Source organism: Podarcis raffonei, chromosome 10, assembly GCF_027172205.1.
Source record: "Podarcis raffonei isolate rPodRaf1 chromosome 10, rPodRaf1.pri, whole genome shotgun sequence".
NCBI lineage: Eukaryota > Metazoa > Chordata > Lepidosauria > Squamata > Lacertidae > Podarcis > Podarcis raffonei.
In genome coordinates this window covers 73,119,991-73,144,102 of record NC_070611.1, presented here as the reverse complement: position 1 = coordinate 73,144,102, position 24,112 = coordinate 73,119,991, and the positions used below count along the sequence as shown (strand labels likewise).

Sequence of the window (24,112 nt, the reverse complement as noted above, 5' to 3'; positions counted from 1 at the left end):
TTGTGGGTCGTAAATCCTTTGACCCATGGAGTCTGCTGCAACGGCACTGCAATAAATTTGATTTATTGCCACTCCAACAAATTTCAGTGGCGCCCACACGCTGCCACTCACACACTGCCACTCTTCTCAGTTGTCAGAGCACACGCAGCGTAGAATGGCTTTGTCTGTGTCAACGTGGCGTCTTTAATAACTCAGCTCGACACCAGTGCTTTTAATCTATCACTCTTTATTTAGAATCTTGTTGTTGTTGTTTAGTCGTTTCGTCGTGTCCGACTCTTCGTGACCCCCTGGACCAGAGCACGCCAGGCACTCCCGTCTTCCACTGCCTCCCACAGTTTGGTCAAACTCATGCTGGTAGCTTGGAGAACACTGTCCAACCATCTTGTCCTCTGTCGTCCCCTTCTCCTTGTGCCCTCCATCTTTCCCAGCGCCAGGGTCTTTTCCAGGGAGTCTTCTCTTCTCATGAGGTGGCCAAAGTCTTGGAGCCTCAGCTTTAGGATCTGTCCTTCCAGTGAGCACTCAGGGCTGATTTCCTTCAGAATGGATAGGTTTGATCTTCTTGCAGTCCATGGGACTCTCAAGAGTCTCCTCCAGCACCAGAATTCAAAAGCATCCATTCTTCGGCGATCAGCTTTCTTGATGGTCCAGCTCTCACTTCCATACATCATACTTCCATACATTTAGAAGCTTACAAAAACAGAAAAGAAAGACCTACAGAATCTAGCTGCATGTTCGCAGCTTTCTGTCTCTAACAAAACGACACTACCTTGCTCACATTCTCAGACAGACTGCTCCCAGAGGGAGCTCAGCCCCCGCAGAGCACAGATCAAAGGAAAATGCCCGGGTCATGTGGGCACTGCACTCAGCGAATCAGAACACTTCCTGGAGTGTTAACTCTTAACTGTCCAGAACCACAACACACCTGCCCATGACTCCCAAGCCCACCAGCCGATGTGCTGGGCCATCTCCAGTCCTTAGAGCCGCTTCAGCGACCCCAGTTTCAGAAGCTGGAGCACGCTCTATTCAGTAGAGTAAACACTACGCAACAGAAGTGGTAGGGAAAGGCTGTGATGAGCATATTTACAAGCATTTTATTCAGCGTTAAGAACAGCGTTAAGTTTCAGGTTAAGAACAGACCTCCAGAACGAATTAAGTACTTAATCCAAGGTACCACTGTATACCTAAGAGAAAGGCTTCAGGTCTTTTGACAAAAGCTAAATTTAAACCTTTTTTTTTTTAAATTCATCATAAATGATTTCCCAAAATCCCTTTACCTTTTTGCAATTCCACCACATATGACACCTGGCACACTCAGCTTCTTTGCATTTCCAGCAGATGTTGGAGCTGGTTCTATACATTTTCGACCTCCACGGGCATTTGCTTTCCCTTGAGCAACCCTTTATCTGCTCTGCACAGAAGCTCTCCTCGCTCTCTCATAGAATCATGGAGCTGTAGAGTTGAAAGGGACCCCCAGCGCTCATCCAGTCCAACCCCCTGCAATGCAGGAATCACAGCTAAAGAAGCCCTGAGAGGTGGCCATCTGTTTCAAAACCACCAGTGAAGGAGTCCAGCCAGTGCCGGATTTACGTATAAGCTAAACAAGCTATAGCTCAAGACCCCACTCTCTTGGGGGGGCCCCAAAAAAAATTAAAAGGAGGGGAAAAAACTGGATGTACATTTCCAAAATATAAGATAAAAAATGGCAGGCGGATCTTTGCTGGACTCCAACTCTTGGGCCCTGGACTCCTGAGAGCCCAGCGCACGAGTGCCCTGCACCCCTGGTGCCTATGCTTAAGACGGCCCTGGTATCCATTCAGGAAATGGAAAGTAGGTTGGTTTGCATTGAGAAGTGGATTCAGCCCACTCTGCCTACTTGTCAAGTATGGGAGTCCGCCCTCTCCCTCCTGGTAGCTTATGGATAAGAATTAATGAGCAGCATCTGGTAGATTTATAGTCTTTTTATGACAGTATCATGCTGTGAACACATATTGGCATCTCTCTGCAAGTATCAGAGTTGCTTGCACTGGATCAGAGTTGCTTGGAAGGGCGTTCCACAGGGAGGGCGCCACCACCGAGAAGGCCCTCTGCCTGCTTCCCTGTAGATTCGCTTCTTGCAGGGAGGGAACCGCCAGAAGGCACTCAGAGCTGGACCTCAGTGTCCGGGCAGAACAATGGAAGTGGAGACGCTCCCTCAGGTCTACTGGGCCGAGGCCATTTAGGGCTTTAAAGGTCAGCACCAACACTTTGAATTGTGCTCGGAAACATACTGGGAGGCGATGTATGTCTTTCAAGACCTGTGTTATACGGTCTCGGCGGCCACTCCCAGTCACCAGTCTGGTTGCTGCATTCTGGATTAATTGCAGTTTCCGAGTCACCTTCAAAGGTAGCCCCACATAGAGCGCATTGCCGTAGTCCAAGCGGGAGATAACCAGAGCATGCACCACTCTGGCGAGACAGTCTGCAGGCAGGGAGGGTCTCAACCTGTGTACCAGTTGGAGCTGGCAGCCAGCTGCCCTGGACACAGAATTGACCTGTGTCTCCACGGACAGCGGTGAGTCCAAAATGACTCCCAGGCTGCGCAACTGGTCCTTCAGGGGCACAGTTACCCCATTCAGGATCAGTGATTGCTCCACAACAGCCCACGACCAACTGAGCTGAGTTTCTCCCCTCCCCTAGCTGCAGGGGACTGAAATAACTTGCTGTCTTGAAAACATAAAGCCATTGATCGATTCCAGCTGCCAAGTCCCATTTCTCTGTCCTTCCTGGTACCTGGATCACTGCTCAACCATGAGAGCATGAAAATGCACATTATCCGAGTTTGATGTACCGTTGAAACACACAGGTCACTTCCAGCATTTGCACCAGAGCAAAGAAACAGCGTCCACCTTCGCCTCGAACCCCTGCAAGAAAGATTGAGTTCTCTAAGGAAGGGAAGTTGCCATCGTTTCTAACAGACACGGGCAAATAAGTGAGTATCGTGGTTTCATTCTGCCCATGACTTAAGAGGCGCTCAGTCGCTGTCGGTGCCACAGCAGTTGAAAAGGGGGCGATGGATGAACTCAGTTGGAGAAGGGAAAGCAAATGATTCTGGATTTGACATTTGGGTGCATATTGCAAGTTGTTTTCGATGAACCTTCAGCAAAATCACCTCGCCCCCCCCCCCCCGCTGTTCCTGCCCTTCCCTGTTTTCTCTCTTTCTCCCAGATGGGTCCAGCCTCCAGACTCCATCTCTTCCTCCTGGGGCTCCTGATCGCCAGCTCCATCCCGCAAGGTGAGTCCTCCTTGGGATCCAGCGACTGAACCTAAGCAGTCATAGAATCATAGGAGAGTTGGGAGGTCATTCCCAGGGGTCATCTAGTCCAACCCCCTGAAATGCAAGGGGGGAGAGAGTAGAAGCTTCAGGCTATAGGAGAAGCCCAAGTCCCCAGCCTCAGGCTTCTAGCAAAGTTGTGCCTTAGCTCCAACCTTGATTGATTGATTGATGATTGATTGATTGATTGATTGATTGCATTTACAGTCATACCTTGGTTGTTGAACGCCTTGGTACTCACGGCCTAGGACCCTCGTACCTACGGGACCGCCTCTCCCGGTCTGCCCCACGGAGAGCCTCAAGGTCCATAAAGAGCAACACCCTAGTGGTCCCAGGCCCTAAGGAAGTTAGATTAGCTTCAACCAGAGCCAGGGCCTTTTCAACACTGGCCCCGACTTGGTGGAACGCTCTGCCTCATGAGACCAGGGCCCTGCAGGATCTGATTTCTTTCTGCGGGGCCTGTAAGACAGAGTTGTTCCGCCTGGCCTTTGGCTTGGAGCCAATTTGATTCCCTCCCCCACTTTCTTTTTTTCTTTTCCTTCTCCTCCTGCGATGAGGCTGCATTTTAATATTTTAATGTTTCAATATCTTAATGTTGCATTTAAATTTTGTTTTTAAGTTGTAATCATTCAGCTTGTTTTAATTATTGCTTGTAAGCCGCTTTGAGCCCGGCCTTGGCTGGGGAGGGCGGGGTATAAATAAAAATTATTATTATTATTATTACTCGTCCTTTTTGGCTCCCAAATACCGCAAACACGGAAGTGAGCATTCGGTTTGCAAACAGTCTTTGGAACCCAAAATTCTGACATGGCTTCCAATTGAGCTCAGGTTTTTGAACGTTTTTGGAAGTCAAACGGACTTCCGGAACGGATTCTGTTTGAGAACCAAGGTACAACTGTATGCCCCATTCTCTCCCCCCCCCCCATTTAAGGAGGTAGGCTAGGCTGGGGGGGGGGAGAGAGAGAGTGAGTCTACCAAAGTCTCACTCAGTGAGCTTCATGGCCAGTAAGGGATTCGAACTGTGGTCTCCCAGATCCTAATCTGATCCTCTGACCATTACAAAGGGATAGCCCAGCTCCCAGCTCTATCAGGGAGGAGACACGTGCCGTCCTGTCCCTTGTTGCATTACGGAATTTGGGGGCGCTCCATTGCGGCATTTATTATTATTATTATTATTATTATTATTATTATTATTATTATTATTATTATTTATACCCTGCCCTCCCTGGCCAGAGCTGGGCTCAGGGCGGCTAACACCAGGAAAATCACAATAAAAACATAATAGGGGAGGGGAAGGGGGGGGAAACAATTTAAAATATGGGTTATGCAGCCTCATTTTAAAAGTAGCCCATAGATCAAAACCATAAGGGGAGGGAAACATAAGGGTCAGATTGATTCCAAACCAAAGGCCAGGTGGAACAGCTCTGTCTTGCAGGCCCTGCAGAAAGATGTCAAGACCCGCAGGGTCTCTTGGGACAGAGCGTTCCACCAAGTCGGGGCCAGTACTGAAAAGGCCCTGGCCCTAGTTGAGTCCAAGCTAACCACCTTCCGACCTGAGACCTCCAATATGTTGTCATTTGTGGACCTTAAGGTCCTCTGCGGGGCATGCCAGTAGGTACGAGGGACCTAGGCCCTGCCCATGCATTCCCAGCCAGGGTTTCCATGTGTCCTCTTTTTCTAGGACACGTCCTCTTTTTCAGGGGTAACATTTGAGACAAGTTGCATTTCTTTGCTTTGAACGGCCGTCATAGCGTCCTCTTTTCTACTCTTTGAAATGTGGCGACTCTATATTCCCCACCCCTCGAACAGGCGCATCAGAAAACTTGAGCTGCCCTGAAAACTGGTTGTACGTTCAGAAAATCTGCTATGGAGTCTTCGACGCACGAGTCTCGTGGGAAGATGCAGAAGTAAGGAGCGTTCCTACGGTGCATTGAGGGGAACTGATTCTTGCCAAAATGAATGCAAATATTATTTTACTTGCGCTGCCAAAGCCGTTGCAAAGAAACCATAAAACAGAATAAGCCGCATTGCACAATTAAAATAATTATAGTGGGGTAGGAGAGCTGAATGGGACGCGGGTGGCGCTGTGGGTTTAACCACGGAGCCTAGGACTTGCCGATCAGAAGGTCGGCGGTTCGAATCCCCGCGACGGGGTGAGCTCCCGTTGCTCGGTCCCTGCTCCTGCCAACCTAGCAGTTCGAAAGCACGTCAAAGTGCAAGTAGATAAATAGGTACCGCTCCGGCGGGAAGGTAAACGGCGTTTCTGTGCGCTGCTCTGGTTCGCCAGAAGTGGCTTAGTCATGCTGGCCACATGACCCGGAAGCTGTACGTCGGCTCCCTCGGCCAATAAAGCGAGATGAGTGCCGCAACCCCAGAGTCGGCCACGACTGGACCTAATGGTCAGGGGTCCCTTTACCTTTACCTAGGAGAGCTGAAAATAACACCAAATACATTTCACCTCTGGCAATCCACGCTCCCCTTGTGTTTTAGATAGCACATGCGTAGAAGAGTCTAAAAAGACTGGGACAGGAATTTTCACAGCCCTCTAGTAGCTATAGTGGCCCATTTACCAGAAGTAATGTATATAGCATGGATAGGCAAACTAAGGCCCGAGGGCTGAATCCGGCCCAATTGCCTTCTCAATCCGGCCCTTGGACGGTCCAGGAATCAGCGTGTCTTTACATGAGTAGAATGTGTGCTTTTATTTAAAATGCATCTCTGGGTTATTTGTGGGCATAGGAATTTGTTCATTCCCCCTCTCCAAAATATAGTCCAGCCCCCCACAAGGTCTGAGGGTCTGCTGAAAAAGTTTGCTGTCCCCTGGATAGAGCATCAATTCTGGAAGTGTATACTCCAGGGGTACCAACTTGAATAAAATATTGGAGGGGGGATAAGTAAGTTTTGCTCTTCATATTCGATCGTGCTGCACAGACACCATTTGAACGGCAATGTTTGCCAACTTGGGGGGGGGGCAGCCCTCTCAAATATTTTATTGGGAGGGGAGGCAAAGACCCTTTGGCCCCTAGGAGTCCTATAGTATATACTCGATTCTGACCAAACTAAGCCTCCTACAGCAAAATATACATCAGGACAGTGAAAAAGAACCATCTGAAACATCCAAAAGAACAATAATTAAGTCAGTGTTATGCTAAAATCCAGGGTTGCGGGTGGCGCTGTGGGTTAAGCCACAGAGCCTAGGACTTGCCGATCAGAAGGTCGGCTTTTCGAATCCCCGCAACGGGGTGAGCTCCCGTTGCTCGGTCCCTGCTCCTGCCAACCTAGCTGTTCAAAAGCACGTCAAAGTGCAAGTAGATAAATAGATACCACTCCAGTGGGAAGGTAAACGGCGTTTCCGTGCGCTGCTCTGGTTCACCAGAAGTGGCTTAGTCATGCTGGCCACATGACCCGGAAGCTGTACACCGGCTCCCTCAGCCAGTAAAGCAAGATGAACGCCGCAACCCCAGAGTCGGCCACGACTGGACCTAATGGTCAGGGGTCTCTTTACCTTTACCTTTTATGCTAAAAGCCAGATCAAAACATGCACCAGCATTCTGCATTTCTGGGCAGGCTGGCCAAGAGAAGAATGTTTTCCACAGGCACCAGAAAGTATGCAGCGAAGACCCTTGTCAAGAGGCGGGGAGTTCCAAAGGATGGGGCCTGGTTTCTCACAAATGTGGAATTAAGCAGCAGCTTTAACGGAGCCAGTTCTGCAGACTGAAGGGGTCGAAGTGGGTGCAAATGGAGTCGGGCGATTTCATGGGCGCACCACTCCCAAGTTGTTCAGGGAATCATACACTAAATAGGAACAACTTGAACCTGGCCTGGTAGCAAACAGGCAACCAGTACTGAGTTCTAATCACGGGTGTTATATGCTCACAGCATCTTCCTGCTTTTCGCCTGCCCATCCCCAATGTGCAATGCTTTCAAGATATCCTTCAGATTTCCCTGTCCTCACCTTACCTTTTGAATGCACAGGGAATGGGCATAGTTCAGGCATGTCCAGCAGGTAGATCGTGATGTACCGGTAGATCACTGGCAGTCTGTGGTAGATCACTGGTAGATCACTGGCTCCCCTAAAAAGCTCAACAACTTTGACCTGAACCCCCCAAAATGGTCACTGCCAGTTTTTAACTCTGTGAGTAGATCGCAGTCTCTTGGGAGTTAGCCACCCCTATAGTTCAATGGAGGTGGACTCCATGTAGAGGCCTTGATTGATTGATTGATTGATTGATTGATTGATTGATTTTCCCAGTAGCACGTCTTAACTTCAACCCAACTCTTGGGAGTTGGCCACCCTTATAGTTCAATGGAGGTGGACTCCATGAAGGCCTTGACTGACTGATTGATTTTCCCAGCAGCACGTCTTAACTTCAACCCAACTCTTGGGAGTTGGCCACCCCTATAGTTCAATGGATGTGGACTCCATGCAGGCCTTGATTGATTGATTGATTGATTGATTGATTGATGGATTTTCCCAGTAGCACGTCTTAACTTCAACCCATTTCTCTTGCGCCCACGCAGAACAACTGCCAGAAATATGGCCCCAACGCCCATCTCTCCTCCATCCTCACCGAGACGGAGGCGGCTCTGATCAGCCGCTACATCCTGGACAAGCATCCCGGTTCCGAAGGAATCTGGATCGGACTCCACGACCCATTTCGGGTGAGTGTCCGGCCCTCCCCCTGGCACCCCGACTGGGCGCAGAAGGTGTGGGTCCGTGTATGTGGGAGCAGGGGGGTGCTGAGGTCCAGCTCCGAGGGCCTTCTGGCGGTTTCCTCCCTGCGAGAAGTGAGGTTGCAGGGAACAAGGCAGAGGGCCTTCTCGGTGGTGGCTCCTGCCCTGTGGAACGCCCTCCCACCAGATGTCAAAGAGATAAACCACTATCTGACTTTTAGAAGACATCTGAAGGCAGCTCTGTTTAGGGAAGTTTTTAATGTTTGATCTTCTATCGTGTTTTTAATGTTTATTATTATTATTATTATTATTATTATTATTATTATTATTATTCTGCTACCTCATCGCTTCGCCATGTTTTTTTTGTCCTGCAACAGTCCTTGAAATGCAACTTTAAAGGTAAAGGGACCCCTGACCATTAGGTCCAGTCGTGGCCAACTCTGGGGGTTGCGGTGCTCATCTCGCTTTATTGGCCAAGGGAACCGGCATACAACTTCCGGGTCATGTGCCCAGCATGACTAAGCCGCTTCTGGCGAACCAGAGCAGCGCATGGAAACGCTATTTACCTTCCCGCCGGAGCGGTACCTATTTATCTCCTTGCACTTTGAGGTGCTTTCGAACTGCTAGGTTGGCAGGAGCAGGGACCGAGCAACGGGAGCTCACCCCATCGCAGGGATTCGAACCGCTGACCTTCTGATCAGCAAGTCCTAGGCTCTGTGGTTTAACCCACAGCACCAGCTGCATCCCTAAATGCAACTTTATTCAACCCATTTTTTACTCTGCACGCAGAGCCCTCCTTGAACTTTAAGTAGAGTCGGTTTTCGCTCTCCTTTAACCATTTTGTGGCCAGGCTGCCCTCTTGCATACATGGCGGTGTCCCGGCTAATAACGAGTTTTGCAGAAATTCGATGTCAGCTTCCGAAAACTGTATGACACCTTTCCAGGGGAACTGAAAGTTTCCAGTTTTTCCAGGGCATGTGCAGAGTGCCGGCCGAACCAAGCACTCCAGCCTTACCTTCTCCGAGAAATAAGCTGTCCGTTTTTTGCTCTCTTTGCAGAGTGGAAAGTGGAGATGGGCAGATTCCTCCACAGTCTTTTTCTCACCTTGGATTGATTCCGCCCCACAACCTTCGTGGACCGAGTTATGTGCCATGCTGACATATGACAAAGGTAAGAGGGCAATCGGGCTCAAGAGCCTTTACAAATGAGGAATGCAAAAGGGTTTTGAATTGCAAAAGCTTTGGGGGAGAAAGGGGGAACCTGGGTGGCTGGATTTTCCCAGTAGTGATGTATGGAAGTGAGAGCTGGACCATAAAGAAGGCTGATCGCTGAAGAATGGATGCTTTTAAATTCTGGTGCCGGAGGAGACTCTTGAGAGTCCCATGGACTGCAAGAAGATCAAACCTCTCCATTCTGAAGGAAATCAGCCCTGAGTGCTCACTGGAAGGACAGATCCTGAAGCTGAGGCTCCAAGACTTTGGCCACCTCATGAGAAGAGAAGACTCCCTGGAAAAGACCTGATGTTGGGAAAGATGGAGGGCACAAGGAGAAGGGGACGACAGAGGACGAGATGGGTGGACAGTGTTCTCAAAGCTACCAGTTTGCCCAAACTGCGGGAGGCACTGGAAGACAGGAGTGCCTGGTGTGCTCTGGTCCAGGGGGTCACGAAGAGTCGGACACGACTAAACGACTAAACAACAACAAGGATGGCTGGAAAGGAAACTTCACTAGTCTGGGACTCAAACAAAAGCCCAGTTGCTGATTTCTCTGCATTGGGAAGCGAGAGACCAAGGAGAGATGATGTCATTTTCAAAAAAAATTCAATTTTTTAATTGTTTTTCCCCAAAAAATAAAACAAACAAACATATAAGCAAACAAACAAACATAAATCTCAACCGTATTTAAACCAAACTTTGTATCATTGTTAAGTGACTTCCTCATATCCCCCTGCCCTGGTTGAATTTTAGTGTATAACATTTTAACGGTTTTCCAAAACCTAAATTCTTAAAAAATTTACTTAAACACTTAACATCTTTCTTTCTTTCCAATTCAGCATGAAACATATTAATTCATCACATTACATATCTAAATCCTAAGCCTATCTGGTATTTGCAAGCTTTTCCAATTAATTTAACTTAACATATTTAACTAAATAGTCTTTAAATTTCTCATTCTGCCTAATGGTAGGACCGGCCCCAACAGGGATGCGGGTGGCGCTGTGGGTTAAACCACAGAGCCTAGGACTTACCGATCAGAAGATCGGCGGTTCGAATCCCCGCAACGGGGTGAGCTCCCGTTGCTCGGTCCCAGCTCCTGCCAACCTAGCAGTTCGAAAGCACATCAAAGTGCAAGTAGATAAATAGGTACCGCTCCGGCAGGAAGGTAAACGGCGTTTCCGTGCGCTGCTCTGGTTCGCCAGAAGCGGCTTAGTCCTGCTGGCCACATGACCTGGAAGCTGTACGCCGGCTCCCTCGGCCGATAAAGCAAGATGAGCGCCACAACCCCAGAGCCGGCCACGACTGGACCTAATGGTCAGGGGTCCCTTTACCTTCTGAAAGAATCTGAGACCCCCGCCTCACTTTATAACTCCTTTCTTTATATAGTTGGTCCCTTCAACAGCTTAATTAGCTGTCTAGAAAGTGGAATGCTTTCCTTTTAATTTCTCCTTGGCAATCTGAATGTAGTTTTGTGTTGTGCACAGGAACAACTTGACTTAGTTGGATGCACTGCTTGAGCAAACCTTGGGAAACAATTAGGGCAAACCATCTTATTCTGCCTTATGGTAGCACCGGCCCCAATCACAGAGGACAGGGGAAATCAATCCCGTGCAGACAGACGCAACATGTTCCTTCCTCTGCCGTTGTCTTTCAGAGTTCACAAAATGGAAAGCTGCCCCCTGTTCGCTGAGGCTGAGGTATATGTGCAACTTGCCCCTGGAATGATGGCAGCCGTTCGTCTGGGTGCTCAACGAATGAAGCCAAGAAACCAGCCGAGAGGGACCCCTGACCAACCAGCCCCTGGCAAGCCAGCCCCCTTCCCCTCTGCTCCCCACAGCCTAGCAGTGGTAAAGTTGTTGCGGTTGTGCTACCTAACCTCTTTACTCTGTAACTTTTGAGAATCCTTGCTAAGCAAAAAAATAAAATAAAAATATTTTAGCTGACTTTAGTCCCAGAGATTTCTTACCGAGTCCTAAATTCTTTGATTCCAAATGAGCATCACCCCGTTCCAACATGGCCTTTGCCACTTGTGGCTTAGGGCCCTCGTATTTACGGGACCGTCTCTCCTGGTCTGCCCCGCAGAGGACCTTAAGGTCCATGAATAATTATAGTTCCCTAAGGTCCCTAAGGAAGTCAGACTATCCTCCACCAGGGCCAGGGCCTTCTCAGTGATGGCTCCGACCTGGTGGAATGCTCTGTCCCAGGAGACCAGGGCCCTGCAGGATTTAACAACCTTCCGCAGGGCCTGTAAGACAGAGTTATTCCACCTGGCTTTCAATTTGAACCTGGCCTGATCTTTTATTCCCCTTCCTCCCCCCCTCCCCTTTTATGAAGATTCCCTGCTCTGGGATCCCATAGCTAATTCTCCACTGGTCTCCTCGCTGGCCCAAAGAGGACCAATTTAGCCAGCTATCCCTGGTGATCATCCAATGTTTATTGGATTGATTTCCCCCTAAAATGATTTTTGAATTCAGAATTTATTGTTAGTCACGTTTTATACTGTATTTTATGCTGTTTTTTGTTGCATCAATTAAGAGTTTTAAATTTGTTGTTAGCCGCCCTGAGTCCAGTTTTCTGAAGCAGGAAGGGCGGGGTATAAATAAACATTTATTATTTATTATTATTATTTGCTACAGTTTAGCTATCTTCTTCTTCTTTGGCGATCCCTCGTAGCCAAGTAAGATTGTCTTCCACAAACACGGTTTTAACAGTGAGTCCGTAAGTGACTGCGGAGGCCAATTCTGGATCCACACATCCTTCCACAGTGGAGACATTGGTTTCCGGATGGGAGTTGATCACGGTGAGGATTAGCCAAGCGTGCCTTCCTCTTGGAACGTTTCTCTCTTGCGTCTTGAGTTTGATTGTCTTCAAAGTCCGTGACACCTTTGGGAAAAGCTGTTATCCAACTGGAGCGCTCGCAGGCCAGTGTTTCCCAATTGTTGGTGTTTATACTACATTTTTTAAGATTTGCCTTGAGACAGTTTTTAAACGTCTTTTGTTTAAAGAGGACGCGGGTGGCGCTGTGGGTTAAACCACTGAGCCTAGGGCTTGCTGATCGGAAGGTGTGTGGTTCAAATCCCCGAAACAAGGTGAGCTCCCATTGCTCGGTCCCAGCTCCTGCCAACCTAGCAGTTCGAAAGCACGTCAAAGTGCAAGTAGATAAATAGATACCACTCCGGCGGGAAGGTAAACGGTGTTTCCGTGTGCTGCTCTGGTTCGCCAGAAGTGGCTTAGTCATGCTGGCCACATGACCCGGAAGCTGTACGCCGGCTCCCTCGGCCAATAAAGCAAGATCAGTGCCACAACCCCAGAGTTGTCCGCAACTGGACCTAATGGTCAGGGGTCCCTTTACCTTCTCAAGGGATCTGAGACCCCCGCGGCTAAGGGGAGGGGGGTCTGGCTGGCTGTGCAGCCCAAGATTTCCAAGCACACTGTCCAGGCTTGTGCCCGGGGAGGGGGTCACTTTGGTGCTACGAACATAGCAAAAGCAGCACAGGAGGGAGCAATGGTGAATTGTCCATCTCTGCAGCCACAACTGGCGCTGTGATTCCCCAGCAGTTTGACTTCACCCCCAGAGGTGCGCTCCATTGTCTCTCGACAACGGTTAAGAGTAAGGTCAAGAAGCAATTCAAGGCTGTAAGTTATAGGAGGGTACCCAGGGCGGGGGTCATCCTAAGGCCCAGGGGTAAGCAACTTAAGGTCTGGAGGCTGGGTGCGGCCCAATCGCCTTCTCGATCCGGCCCGCGGACAACCCGGTTATCAGCGTGTTTTTACATGAGTAGAATGTGTCCTTTTATTTAAAATGCATCTCTGGGTTATTGGTGGGGCATAGGAATTCGTTCATTCCCCCCCCCCAAAAAAAATATAGTCCAGCCCCCCACATGGTCTGAGGGACGGTGGACCGGCTCATGGCTGAAAAAGGTTGCTGACCCCGATCTATTCCAGCAGGAATCACAGGTGAAATATCTCTGACATAAACACCAGTGAGGGCCATGAATTAGCCGGAGGGTGATTCGAACCCAGGACATGGGCACAGGCTGGGATGATTGGGTTTCACAAACTGAGGAAAAACTTATGTTCTGCTGCATGCCTCATATAATTGCAAAAAAAATGGTGGGTGCAGCTGGGTCCTGTCTTTGTTCCATTCATTAAGCCTGAGGACAGATGGCAATTTGACGGGTGATTACCTGACTCATTCATTTGTGAATAAGAACAATTAGGAAACGTCAGCCGATAACATCAGCAGGCCTGTACATAATGTAAGATATAAAAATGCAATGACACGTGCGATGCAAAAGTCCATCGCACCGTCGTTAGGCAGGATGAAAGCCATTACGTAATGTTTTAATCACTATACTGGGCCAGGACTGGGAGTCCTGTGTCTAGTTAGGGGCATCGCAATTTAAGGAGGATATTGACAAGCTGGAAAGTGTGCAAGACCAAGATGATTGAGGATCTGGAAACCAAGCCTGATGAGGAACGGTTGAAGGAGTTGGATATGTTTGGCCTGGAGAGGAAGAGCCTGAGAGGAGTTATGAGAGCTATCTTCAAACATCTCAAGAGCTTTCCCATGCTCTGTGGAAAGCCCAACTTGGAGGACTTCCGGGTTAGCGCCATCGGCAATGGCGGAGTTCCTCTGACTGAGAGGAACCCGCTCCGCGAAAATCGGGTCTTGCCACCGCGGCGAAGGCGGAGACCCTTCAAAAATCCCAGGCGGAGGAAGCCTGGGAACGTGGGATTCGGCTGACACCAGGAGCGCCTCCCCTACTCACAGGGAAAACCTTTTCCGGGGATCCGAAGCGACGTGGGGTGAGCAGCGTGGTGTTTTGAATCGACCGCTATTTTTACGGAGTGAAGCCGCACAGCCGTTGCCGGAGAGCGCTGACTTTTTCCTGTGGACAATTGGACTCTAAACAAGTACCCGTGAGTAGAACGGAAAATTGGATTTGAAATACTTGAAATACTTTAATTTGGCACCAAAGCGGGAAGGTTCGAAACAGGAAGTCCGCCTTCCGCTTTTTGTAAATAGACTGAAGCAAAGATGCCATAAGCTAAAGTCTTTGAAAGCTTTTGACAAAGGATTAAATTTCCATCGGACAAAATCATATAACCCCCCTTGGAAGCAGGAGAAGAGGGGGGAAGTCTTGGATTTAGTGTGCCTGCAGGAGAGAGTGAAAATTAAATGGCCACTGCTCCGAGCCTGGGAAAGGGCTGCCAGTTGACTTTCGGGGAATGTTTATTGACAGAACGGATTTGACAGTTAGCACAAGAAAGATACTGTTTCCATTGCTCTCTTTTGCGTTTAAAAAAAAGGAGGAAAAAGTAACCGAAAATTGAAGCTATTGTTATTTGCTTGAGTCGTGTTTAAAAACATTGTTACAAGTGAAACTGTTCCCCTCTAGAGGGAGCATGTGAAACTGTTGCAGGAAAGTAACAAGGAGAACCCCAGCTGCAAGATAAAGACTCTGAGAACCAGAGACTGACCTTGGACTTTTTCAAAATGTTGATAGGAGAAGCTATTGTGACTGTTTTATATAAGATAAATTATACGCTGGAACAGCTCCACAAAAAGACAGAGGACACGATATTTAAAATTGACAACTTGGAGCAGAAAGTGACTAATTTGAGCCAAAAAGTGAGTATCAATACAGAAACAATTCAGGAGTTGGCACAGGAACATATCTTGGCAGGACAAATGGTGGAGGAAAAGGAGAAAGGTGTTGTTGCGGAACTTAAAGTTGTACAAGCGGGACCCTTAACTTCTCAGAAGCAAGTTGTGGATTACAAATCGAGGTCATTCATGATTGAACTTAGCAAAAGCCAATTTTTGAGGTTTGGATCCCAACTTGGATTGAAGAAGGAAAGTTGGAAAGATCCCTCTATCCAGGGATTGATTGACTTTTGGGACATGGGTTTGGGTTTGGAGGTGCTTGAAGTTTTGGGGACATCTAGAAGTGGAAGAATTCTGAAATACGTCCTGAAATTCTTTATAGACTTTACTTTTAACTATGGAAATTTGGTTGACTTTTTCAGAAGGAATTGCTAGGTTGGAGTTTTCTCGAGATTTGCTCCTGAGTATCAAAGAATATGAAGAAGATCCGCAGAAGGGGCTTGGAAAAGATTTAAGAGCCTCGGACATAAATCTCCAGGTTGATGGACTATATGGAACTGACGGAAAGGACTGGCAGAATCCGAAGCCAGGGAGAGGAGATAGTGGAAGATTATTGGATAATTTAAAATGTTTATTTAGAAATATTGTTAAAGTAATGACTGTTAGAAAAATGATGGAATGACATTTTATGGATTTAGCAGAAATGATATAAGGAGTTAAGTACATATAGGTAATTTACCCTTAATGGGAAATAAGGTTAAAGAATATGTTATTGATAAGATGACAGAAAATAGAGAAAGATGGAAAGGATTTGCTGAAACAAATATTAGAAGTGGGATACAAAAAGGGAGGTGTGAGGAAGTCGAGGAAATAAGGCCAATGAAAGATAAGTAATGGGAAGGTTGATTTGTTTTTAATTGTTTTTATTTTTCTGTATTTTGTATTTTTTGTTTTATTATTTTTTTCTTATTTTTGTAACTTTTTGAAACTTTAATAAATTTTTTTTTTTTTAAAAAAAAGAAGAAAGCCCAACTTGGAAAAAAGAGACAATGCACGTATTTTTGTAAACTAAGAAATCTTTAATAAAAATATATTTTTTAAAAAAGAGAGCTGCCCCATGGATGACTGAGTAAGCATGTTTGATCCCGCTCCAGAGAGCAGCTGTTGAAAGAATTTAATATTAAAAATATTATTATTATTATTATTATTATTATTATTATTATTATTATTATTATTATCATTATTATTATTAAAGATTCCACATAGCTCCATGAGTAGAGCTTTTAATCCCAGGGTTGGGGGTTTGAGCCCCACGTTCGGCAAATGATTCCTGCATTGTGGGGGGTTGGACTAGATAGCCCTAGTCTACAGTTTTATGATGCTACTGTTAGCATAAGTATTATGAAGAGCAATGCTTTTCAGACATGTTTGCCACATCTCCCTGGGCTTCGGCCATGGGTGGAATGTGTCTCAAAAAAAATTTACACATCACTTGGGAAGACAGGCGAACTAATGCCAGTGTACTGGAAGAAGCAAAGATCACCAGTGCTGAAGCAATGATTCTTCAACATCAATTTTGCTGGACTGGTCATGTTGGGCAGATGCCTGATAATTGTATTCCAAAGCAACTACTCTATTCAGAACTTAAAAATGGAAAGCGTAATGCTGGTGGTCAACAAAAGAGGTTTAAAGACTGTCTCAAGGCAAATCTTTTAAAATGTAGTATAAAGGTAAAGGGACCCCTGACCATTAGGTCCAGTCGTGGCCGACTCTTGGGTTGTGGCACTCATCTGGCTTTACTGGCCGAGGGAGCTGGCGTACAGCTTCCGGGTCATGTGGCCAGCATGACTAAGCCGCTTCTGGCGAACCAGAGCAGTGCACGAAAACGCCGTTTACCTTCCCGCCGGAGTGGTACCTATTTATCCACTTGCACTTTGACGTGCTTTCGAACTGCTAGGTTGGCAGGAGCAGGGACCGAGCAACGGGAGCTCACCCTGTCGCAGGGATTCGAACCACTGACCTTCCAATCAGCAAGCCCTAGGCTCAGTGGTTTAACCCACAGCACCACCCACGTCCTCTTTAAACAACCTCTAATGGTTATGGGGTTGCTCGTGCGTAAGTTGCCGCCACTCCTGGGTAGGTGACCTGGTTAAACCTTTCCTGGCTGGACAGCCCCTCACTTCGTGGCTGCTCAGTCGCTGGCAGAATTCGACAGTGGGCGTTTCTTCAACCTTTTCCAACATAAAAGTTGTTTGACGCCCAGTCTCCTCCTAGCCTCCCTGCGCGGAAGCCTTCTGCGCAGGGTGGGCGTGGGTAGCGGAGGACCTGTGCTCTCTCCGCTGGTGTCCAGTGAAGGGTCTCTGAGCCTGCTCTCCGCTTCCCCCATTGGCCCCCCCTCCATCCCTGGTGTCGCGCTGAATTTCTTCCCCAACAGGAGACCTGCCTCTCTCCCTACTTGGCCCCTCTCCAGCATCGTCGTGGAGCCCCTCCTCCTCCTCTCCTTCCGATGGCAGTTCCCTGACACAACCCTTTTTAAACAAAATAGGTTCAAAGACTCTCTCAAGGCAAACCTTTAAAAAACGTAGTATAACCACTAACAATTGGGAAACACTGGCCTGCGAGTGCTCCAGTTGGAGAACAGCCTTTACCAAAGGTGTCATGGGCTTTGAAGACACTCGAACTCAGAACGCAAGGGAGAAACGTGCCAAGAGGAAGGCACGCTTGGCTAATCCTCACCGTGATCAACTCCCATCCGGAAACCAATGTCTCCACTGTGGAAGGATGTGTGGATCCAGAATTGGCCTCCACAGTCACTTACGGACTCACTGTTTAGACCATGTTTATGGAAAACAATCTTACTCGGCTACGAGGGATTGCCAAAGAAGAAGAAGCAGATTAGAAAGGGCAGGCAGCCAATCAGGGCGCAGGAGGAGCTGAATGGTGAGGTTCTGGAATGTTCTGCATCAAATCCGAAGGTGGTCGAAGCCGTTGGAGGGAGGGGCATCTGCCGGAAGAGCCGGAGGCAGAGCAAAGGGGGATCGATCCATCAATGCGCCAAGGTAACCAAAGGGGCAACGCAGAGGGAGGGATATCGCCTTGAAAGACAGCTCACTGGTGATCTCTGTCCCAGGGACTGCTGGAAACAGCTCCCCAAAATCTCTAGAGAAAGGAGATCTCTCCCAGTTATAACCCCCAAGACCCTTCTTCTGGGTCTTCGAACCCGGGTTCAACCCAGGAAACTCCCACATGCAAAATACAGGCATTCAGCTCCAACTCACCAAACGCCAGCCGGCCCGTTACTTTTCTTTTCTTTTTTAAAATTTATTTATTTGGTTTTTCAAATTAAAATTTTACAGAGATATATCCAACATAAATCATAAAAACCAGATTCGAAGGAATCTCCCGGACTTCCACCCTCCCCTTTGTGGGTCCTATTATTAATCATTTCCTCCTGCATCTTTTATGATCATCCAAACCCTTTGCCTCTTCCATTGTGTCCAGAATTCACCATTAAACTACAAGTGTTATTTCAATCCTACTAACGACTTTAACTGTTTACAGTGGTCTTTAAGATAAGGTATAAATTTCCCTCATTCATTATTAAAATTTTGGTCTTCCTGATTTCTGACTGTTCCGGTCATTTTAGCCATTTTGGCATAGTCCATTAACTTCATCTGCCATTCTTCTCTGATAGGGACTTTATCTTCTTTCCATCTCTGGGCCAATAGCATCTGCGCAGCTGTAGTCACATACATAAGTAGTCTTTTCTGCTCCCTGGGAGGGCTACTAGACTTGAAGCAAAACAAGAGATGTAAGGTGCGAAAGTTCAATATATTCTGTAGACACCGGAAGGAGTCTTCAGAAGGGTCATCTTGAGTAATGATGTCGGAGGCTTTGTTAGAACCGTCCGGAGCTATCTGTTAGCTTTTGCAATAAATCCTCCTTTTTAATTATCTACGCCAGGGGTCGGCAAACTAAGGCCCATGGGCTGGATCAGGCCCAATTGGCTTCAGGATCCGGCCCGCGGACTGTCCGTGGATTGGTGTGGGGATTCTGTTCGTTCGGGTTGCGCCATTTCCCCCCCCCTGCGCCATTCCATTTCTCCCCCCTCTCGCTCACACACACCATGGCTATGCCTCTTTCCTTCCTCCTCCTGGCTTCTCCCTGCCCTGCCTAGAGGAGGAAGGGGGCAGGGCTGAGCTGGCTGAGCACCATTTTAAACAGCCCCTCTCCGGAGCCAGTCCTTTCGTGCCGCTCATCTTCCCTCTGCCTCTGCCACCCTGGTGCTCCTGTGGGCCAGAGAGTGGAGTGGATGAGCTCACTCTGTCTACTCACGAGAAGCAGTGGTGGCGGCAGCAGCAGTGGCAGCCCCTGGGAAGGTAAGTGCAGAGCTAAGAATTTGTCAAGAATGTACAACTTGCTGCTGAAATGGAATACACAGGATGAAACGGTTAAATCAGCTATGATTAAATGGGCACAAGACATTGGTCATGACATTATGTTTGCTGACTGGGAACAGTTATGGACCACCGGTATAAAGTTTACGGCATGTAATGCCTTAAGAGAGAATATTATGAAAATGATTTATAGGTGGTACATGACCCCAGTCAAGCTTGCAAAAATCTATCATTTGCCCAATAATAAATGCTGGAAATGCAATGAAACGGAAGGTACTTTCTACCACCTTTGGTGGACGTGCCCAAGGATTAAGGTCTTCTGGGAAATGATCTATAATGAAATTAAGAAGGTTCTTAAGTGTACCTTTCATAAGAAACCAGAGGCTTTTCTCCTGGGCATGGTGGGCCAATTGGTGTCAAGGAAAGATAGGACGTTTTTTATGTATGCTACAACAGCAGCAAGAGTTCTTTTAGCAAAGTATTGGAAGACACAAGAACTACCCACGCTGGAAGAGTGGCAGACAAAGGTGATAGACTACATGGGACTGGCTGAGATGACTGGCAGAATCCGTGACCAAAGAAAAGAGATGGTGGAAGAAGATTGGAAGAAATACAAAGTTTATCTTAAGAACTGTTGTAAAATTAATGAGTGCTAAAATGTCATGGGTAATGTAAAACAGAATTGCAGCGGTAAATGATTGGGTAAGAGAAGAAGGATTAAAGAAAGTGAATTATAAGTTAATCGAAATCAGGGGTTGCTGGAAATTTTTAAAACAGGGATGCAGAAAAGGGAGGCATGGGGAAGTCGGTGAAATAAGGCTTAAGAAAAGGAGGTTATGAAATTATACGTGTTTATATGTTTGTTTGTCTATGTATTGGGAGTTGTAATGTGTTTAATTCATGTTGGAAAACTAATAAAAAATTTATTAAAAAAAAAAAGGAAGGTAAGTGCAGAGGCTGGGGGTGGGGAGGAGGACTACTTGCCCCCCTCACCTCTTCTTCCAGCCCACCCCACCTCCCAGTGCTGCTTCTCCGGCCTGCCACAAGGTCTGAGGGACAGTGGACCGGCCTGCGGCTAAAAAATTTGCTGACCCCTGATCTACACTTACTGTGTTATCAAGCCAGGAACCTGGACTCTTGACAGTCACAAAATCCCAAATATGCCTGCTGTTCCACAAGGGTGCTTTTCTTCTGTTCTTTGCCAGGGTGAGGGTTGGCAACCATTCCAGACCCAGGTGGATGAGGAGGCGGGTACAATTAGGTTAGCGGTTTGAATCCCCGCGACGGGTTGCGCTCCCGTTGCTCAGTCCCAGCTCCTGCCAACCTAGCAGTTCGAAAGCACACCAGTGCAAGTAGATAAATAGGTACCATTGCAGCGGGAAGGGAAATGGCATTTCCGTGCGCTGCTCTGGTTCGCCAGAAGCGGCTTAGTCATGCTGGCCACATGACCCGGAAGCTGTACGCCGGCTCCCTCCACCAATAAAGCGAGATGAGTGCCGCAACCCCAGAGTCGTATGCGACTGGACCTAACGGTCAGAGGTCCCTTTACCTTTACCTTCCCAGGGCGAGGGTTGGCAACCATTCTGTTTTTTTTAAAAAAAATATATTTATTGAAATTTCACAGACAAAAGAGAACCACAGAATAAGAAAAGAAAAAGAAAAAGAAAAAGAAATACAAAAATGCAAAGAAAAATACAAAACACATGAAAAAATAAAAAACAATTAAATTAAATTACTTGTTTCCTGACCTCCTCACACCTCCCTTTTTGTATTCCAATTCACATAGTTAATTCAGCAAATCCTTTCCCTCTTTGTATTTATCTTAATTCTATATCTTAACATGTAATATAGAATATGTAAAAATGGACTGATAATTAGATGAAAATATAAAGTTATAATATTTTCATCTAATTATCAGTCCATTTTTACATATTCTTTTTAACCTTATTGCTAAAGCCACTTCATTTCAATCCAACATCATTTTAGCATTCATTAATTTTACAATGTTTCTGCAAATAGTCTTTAAACTTCTTCCAATCTTCTTCCACCAACTCTTCTCCCTGGTCTCAGATTCTGCCAGTCATTTCCGCCAATTCCATATAGTCCATCACCTTCATCTGCCACTCTTCCAGGGTGGGTAAATCTTGTGTCTTCCAATACTTTGCAATAAGTATTCTTGCTGCTGTTGTTGCATACATGAAGAAAGTTCTATCCTTCTTTGGCACCAATTGGCCGACTATGCCCAGGAGAAAGGCCTCTGGTTTCTTCAGAAAGGTATATTTAAATACCTTTTTCATTTCATTATAGATCATCTCCCAGAAAGCCTTAATCTTTGGGCATGTCCACCAAAGGTGAAAGAATGTACCTTCATTTTCTTTACATTTCCAACACTTATTATCAGGCAAATGATATATTTTTGAAAGCTTGACTAGTGTCATGTACCACCTATATATCATTTTCATAATATTCTCTCTTAAGGCATTACATGCCGTAAATTTCATACCGGTGGTCCACAACTGTTCCCAGTCAGCAAACAAAATGTTATGACCAATATCTTGTGCCCATTTAATCATTGCAGATTTAACCGTTTCATCCTGCGTATTCCATTTTAACAGCAAGTTATACATTCTTGAAAGTATCTTAGTTTTGGGATCTAACAGTTCTGTTTCCAATTTTGATTTTTCCACCTGGAAGCCAATTTTTTTGTCCAAATTATAGGCCTCTCTTATTTGATAATAATGAAGCCAGTCTTGCACTTTATCTTTTAATTTCTCAAAACTCTGCAGTTTCAATTTCTCTCCTTCTTGTTCCAATATTTCCCAATATTTCGGCCATTTGGCCTCCATATTGAGCTTTTTCTGAGCCTTCGCTTCCATTGGTGACAACCACCTTGGGGTTTTATTTTCCAATAAGTCTTTGTATCTTATCCAGACATTGAACAATGCTTTCCTGACAATATGGTTTTTAAATGCTTTATGTGCTTTAACCTTGTCGTACCACAAATATGCATGCCACCCAAAAACATTATTAAAACCTTCCAAATCCAAAATGTCTGTGTTCTCAAGAAGCAGCCAGTCTTTCAACCAGCAGAATGCTGCTGATTCATAGTAAAGTTTAAGGTCTGGCAGGGCAAATCCGCCTCTTTCCTTTGCATCAGTTAATATTTTAAATTTTATTCTGGGCTTCTTGCCCTGCCAGACAAATCTAGAAATGTCTCTCTGCCACTTCTTGAAACAGTCCATCTTGTCCAAAATTTGCAATGATTGAAACAGAAATAACATTTTTGGCAATACATTCATCTTTATAGCTGCAATTCGACCCAACAAGGAAAGCTTCAAATTTGACCATATTTCTAAATCTTTTTTCACTTCTGTCCAACATTTCTCATAGTTATCTTTAAATAAATTTAAGTTCTTAGCAGTCATATTAACCCCCAGATATTTTACTTTCTTAACTAATGTTAAACCTGTCTCCTTCTGAAACCTCTTTCTCAATCGGTGTTAAATTTTTCTCAAGAACTTTAGTTTTTGACTTGTTCAGCTTAAATCCTGCCACATGACCAAATTCTTGAATCAGTTCTAATACTCTTTTCGTACTAGATTCTGGCTCCTGTAACGTCAAAACTAGGTCATCTGCAAAAGCTTTCAATTTGTATTGTTTGGCTCCGACCTGCATACCTTTAATCAGACGGTCCCTTCTAATCATATTTAGCAAAACCTCCAGGACCGAAATAAAAAGCAATGGGGAAATTGGGCAGTCTTGTCGTGTACCTTTAATAATAATAATAATAATAATAATAATAATAATAATAATAATAATAATAATAATAATTTATTATTTATACCCCGCCCATCTGGCTGGGCCTCCCCAGCCACTCTGGGCGGCTTCCATAAAAACCAAAAATACAGTAAAATATCACACGTTAAAAACTTCCCTGAACAGGGCTGCCTTAAGATGTCTTCTGAATGTCAGGTAGTTGTTTATCGCTTTGACATCTGCTGGAAGGGCGTTCCACAGGGCGGGCGCCACTACCGAGAAAGCCCTCTGCCTGGTTCCCTGTAGGTTTGCTTCCCGCAATGAGGGAACCGCCAGAAGGCCCTCAGCGCTGGACCTCAGCGTCCGGGCAGAATGATGGGGGTGGAGACGCTCCTTCAGGTATACTGGACCGAGGCCGTTTAGGGCTTTAAAGGTCAGCACCAACACTTTGAATTGTGCTCGGAAACGTACTGGGAGCCAATGTAGGTCTTTCAGGACCGGTGTTATATGGTCTCGGCGGCCGCCCCCAGTCACCAGTCTAGCTGCCGCATTCTGGATTAGTTGTAGTTTCCGAGTCACCTTCAAAGGTAGCCCCACGTAGAGTGCATTGCAGTAGTCCAAGCGGGAGATAACCAGAGCATGCACCACTCTGGCGAGACAGTCCGCAGGCAGATAGGGTCTCAGCCTACGTACCTTTCTCTATCTTAAATTCCTCTGTCATCACATTATTGACTATTAGCTTAGCCTTTTGTTCTGAGTAAATTGCACTTATACCATTTTCAAACCCTTGACCCACCCCCATCCCCTGGAGATTTTTCTTCATAAAATTCCAAGAAATATTATCAAAGGCTTTCTCCGCATCTATGAAAATTAAAACTGCTTTAGTATTAATATTCACTTGCAACTTCTCCAAAATGTTGATTATGTTCCTCGTGTTGTCAGACAAGTGCCTACCTGGGAGAAAGCCAGCTTGGTCCTTATGTATCTCTTCCACTAATACTTTTTTTAATCTATTAGCCAAAATATCAGCAAATATTTTGTAATCCACATTGAGCAGGGATATGGGGTGGTAGTTCTTAAGTTGTGTCTTTTCCGACTCAGTTTTTGGTATAAGTGTAATATAAGCTTCCTTCCACGACTCTGGCGC

General features: G+C 46.3%; 2 protein-coding genes across 2 annotated transcripts in view; both read left to right on the top strand.

Moving 5' to 3' along the window:
• Positions 1 to 4,915: 4,915 nt before the first annotated feature.
• LOC128422520 (C-type lectin-like) lies at positions 4,916 to 11,102 on the top strand. The gene is made up of 5 exons (XM_053406613.1): positions 4,916 to 4,921; positions 5,062 to 5,217; positions 7,832 to 7,972; positions 9,043 to 9,154; positions 10,856 to 11,102. The coding sequence occupies exons 1-5, from the start codon at positions 4,916 to 4,918 to the stop codon at positions 10,924 to 10,926; spliced, it is 486 nt and encodes a 161-aa protein (XP_053262588.1). The 3' UTR covers positions 10,927 to 11,102.
• Positions 11,103 to 17,787: 6,685 nt separating this feature from the next.
• LOC128421655 (C-type lectin domain family 4 member A-like) overlaps positions 17,788 to 24,112 on the top strand; it is a 44,254-nt gene continuing 37,929 nt past the window's right edge. Inside the window, exon 1 of the mRNA XM_053404688.1 lies at positions 17,788 to 17,871. The gene's annotated coding sequence lies outside the window, so the exon portion shown is untranslated. The remainder of the gene's footprint in view (positions 17,872 to 24,112) is intronic.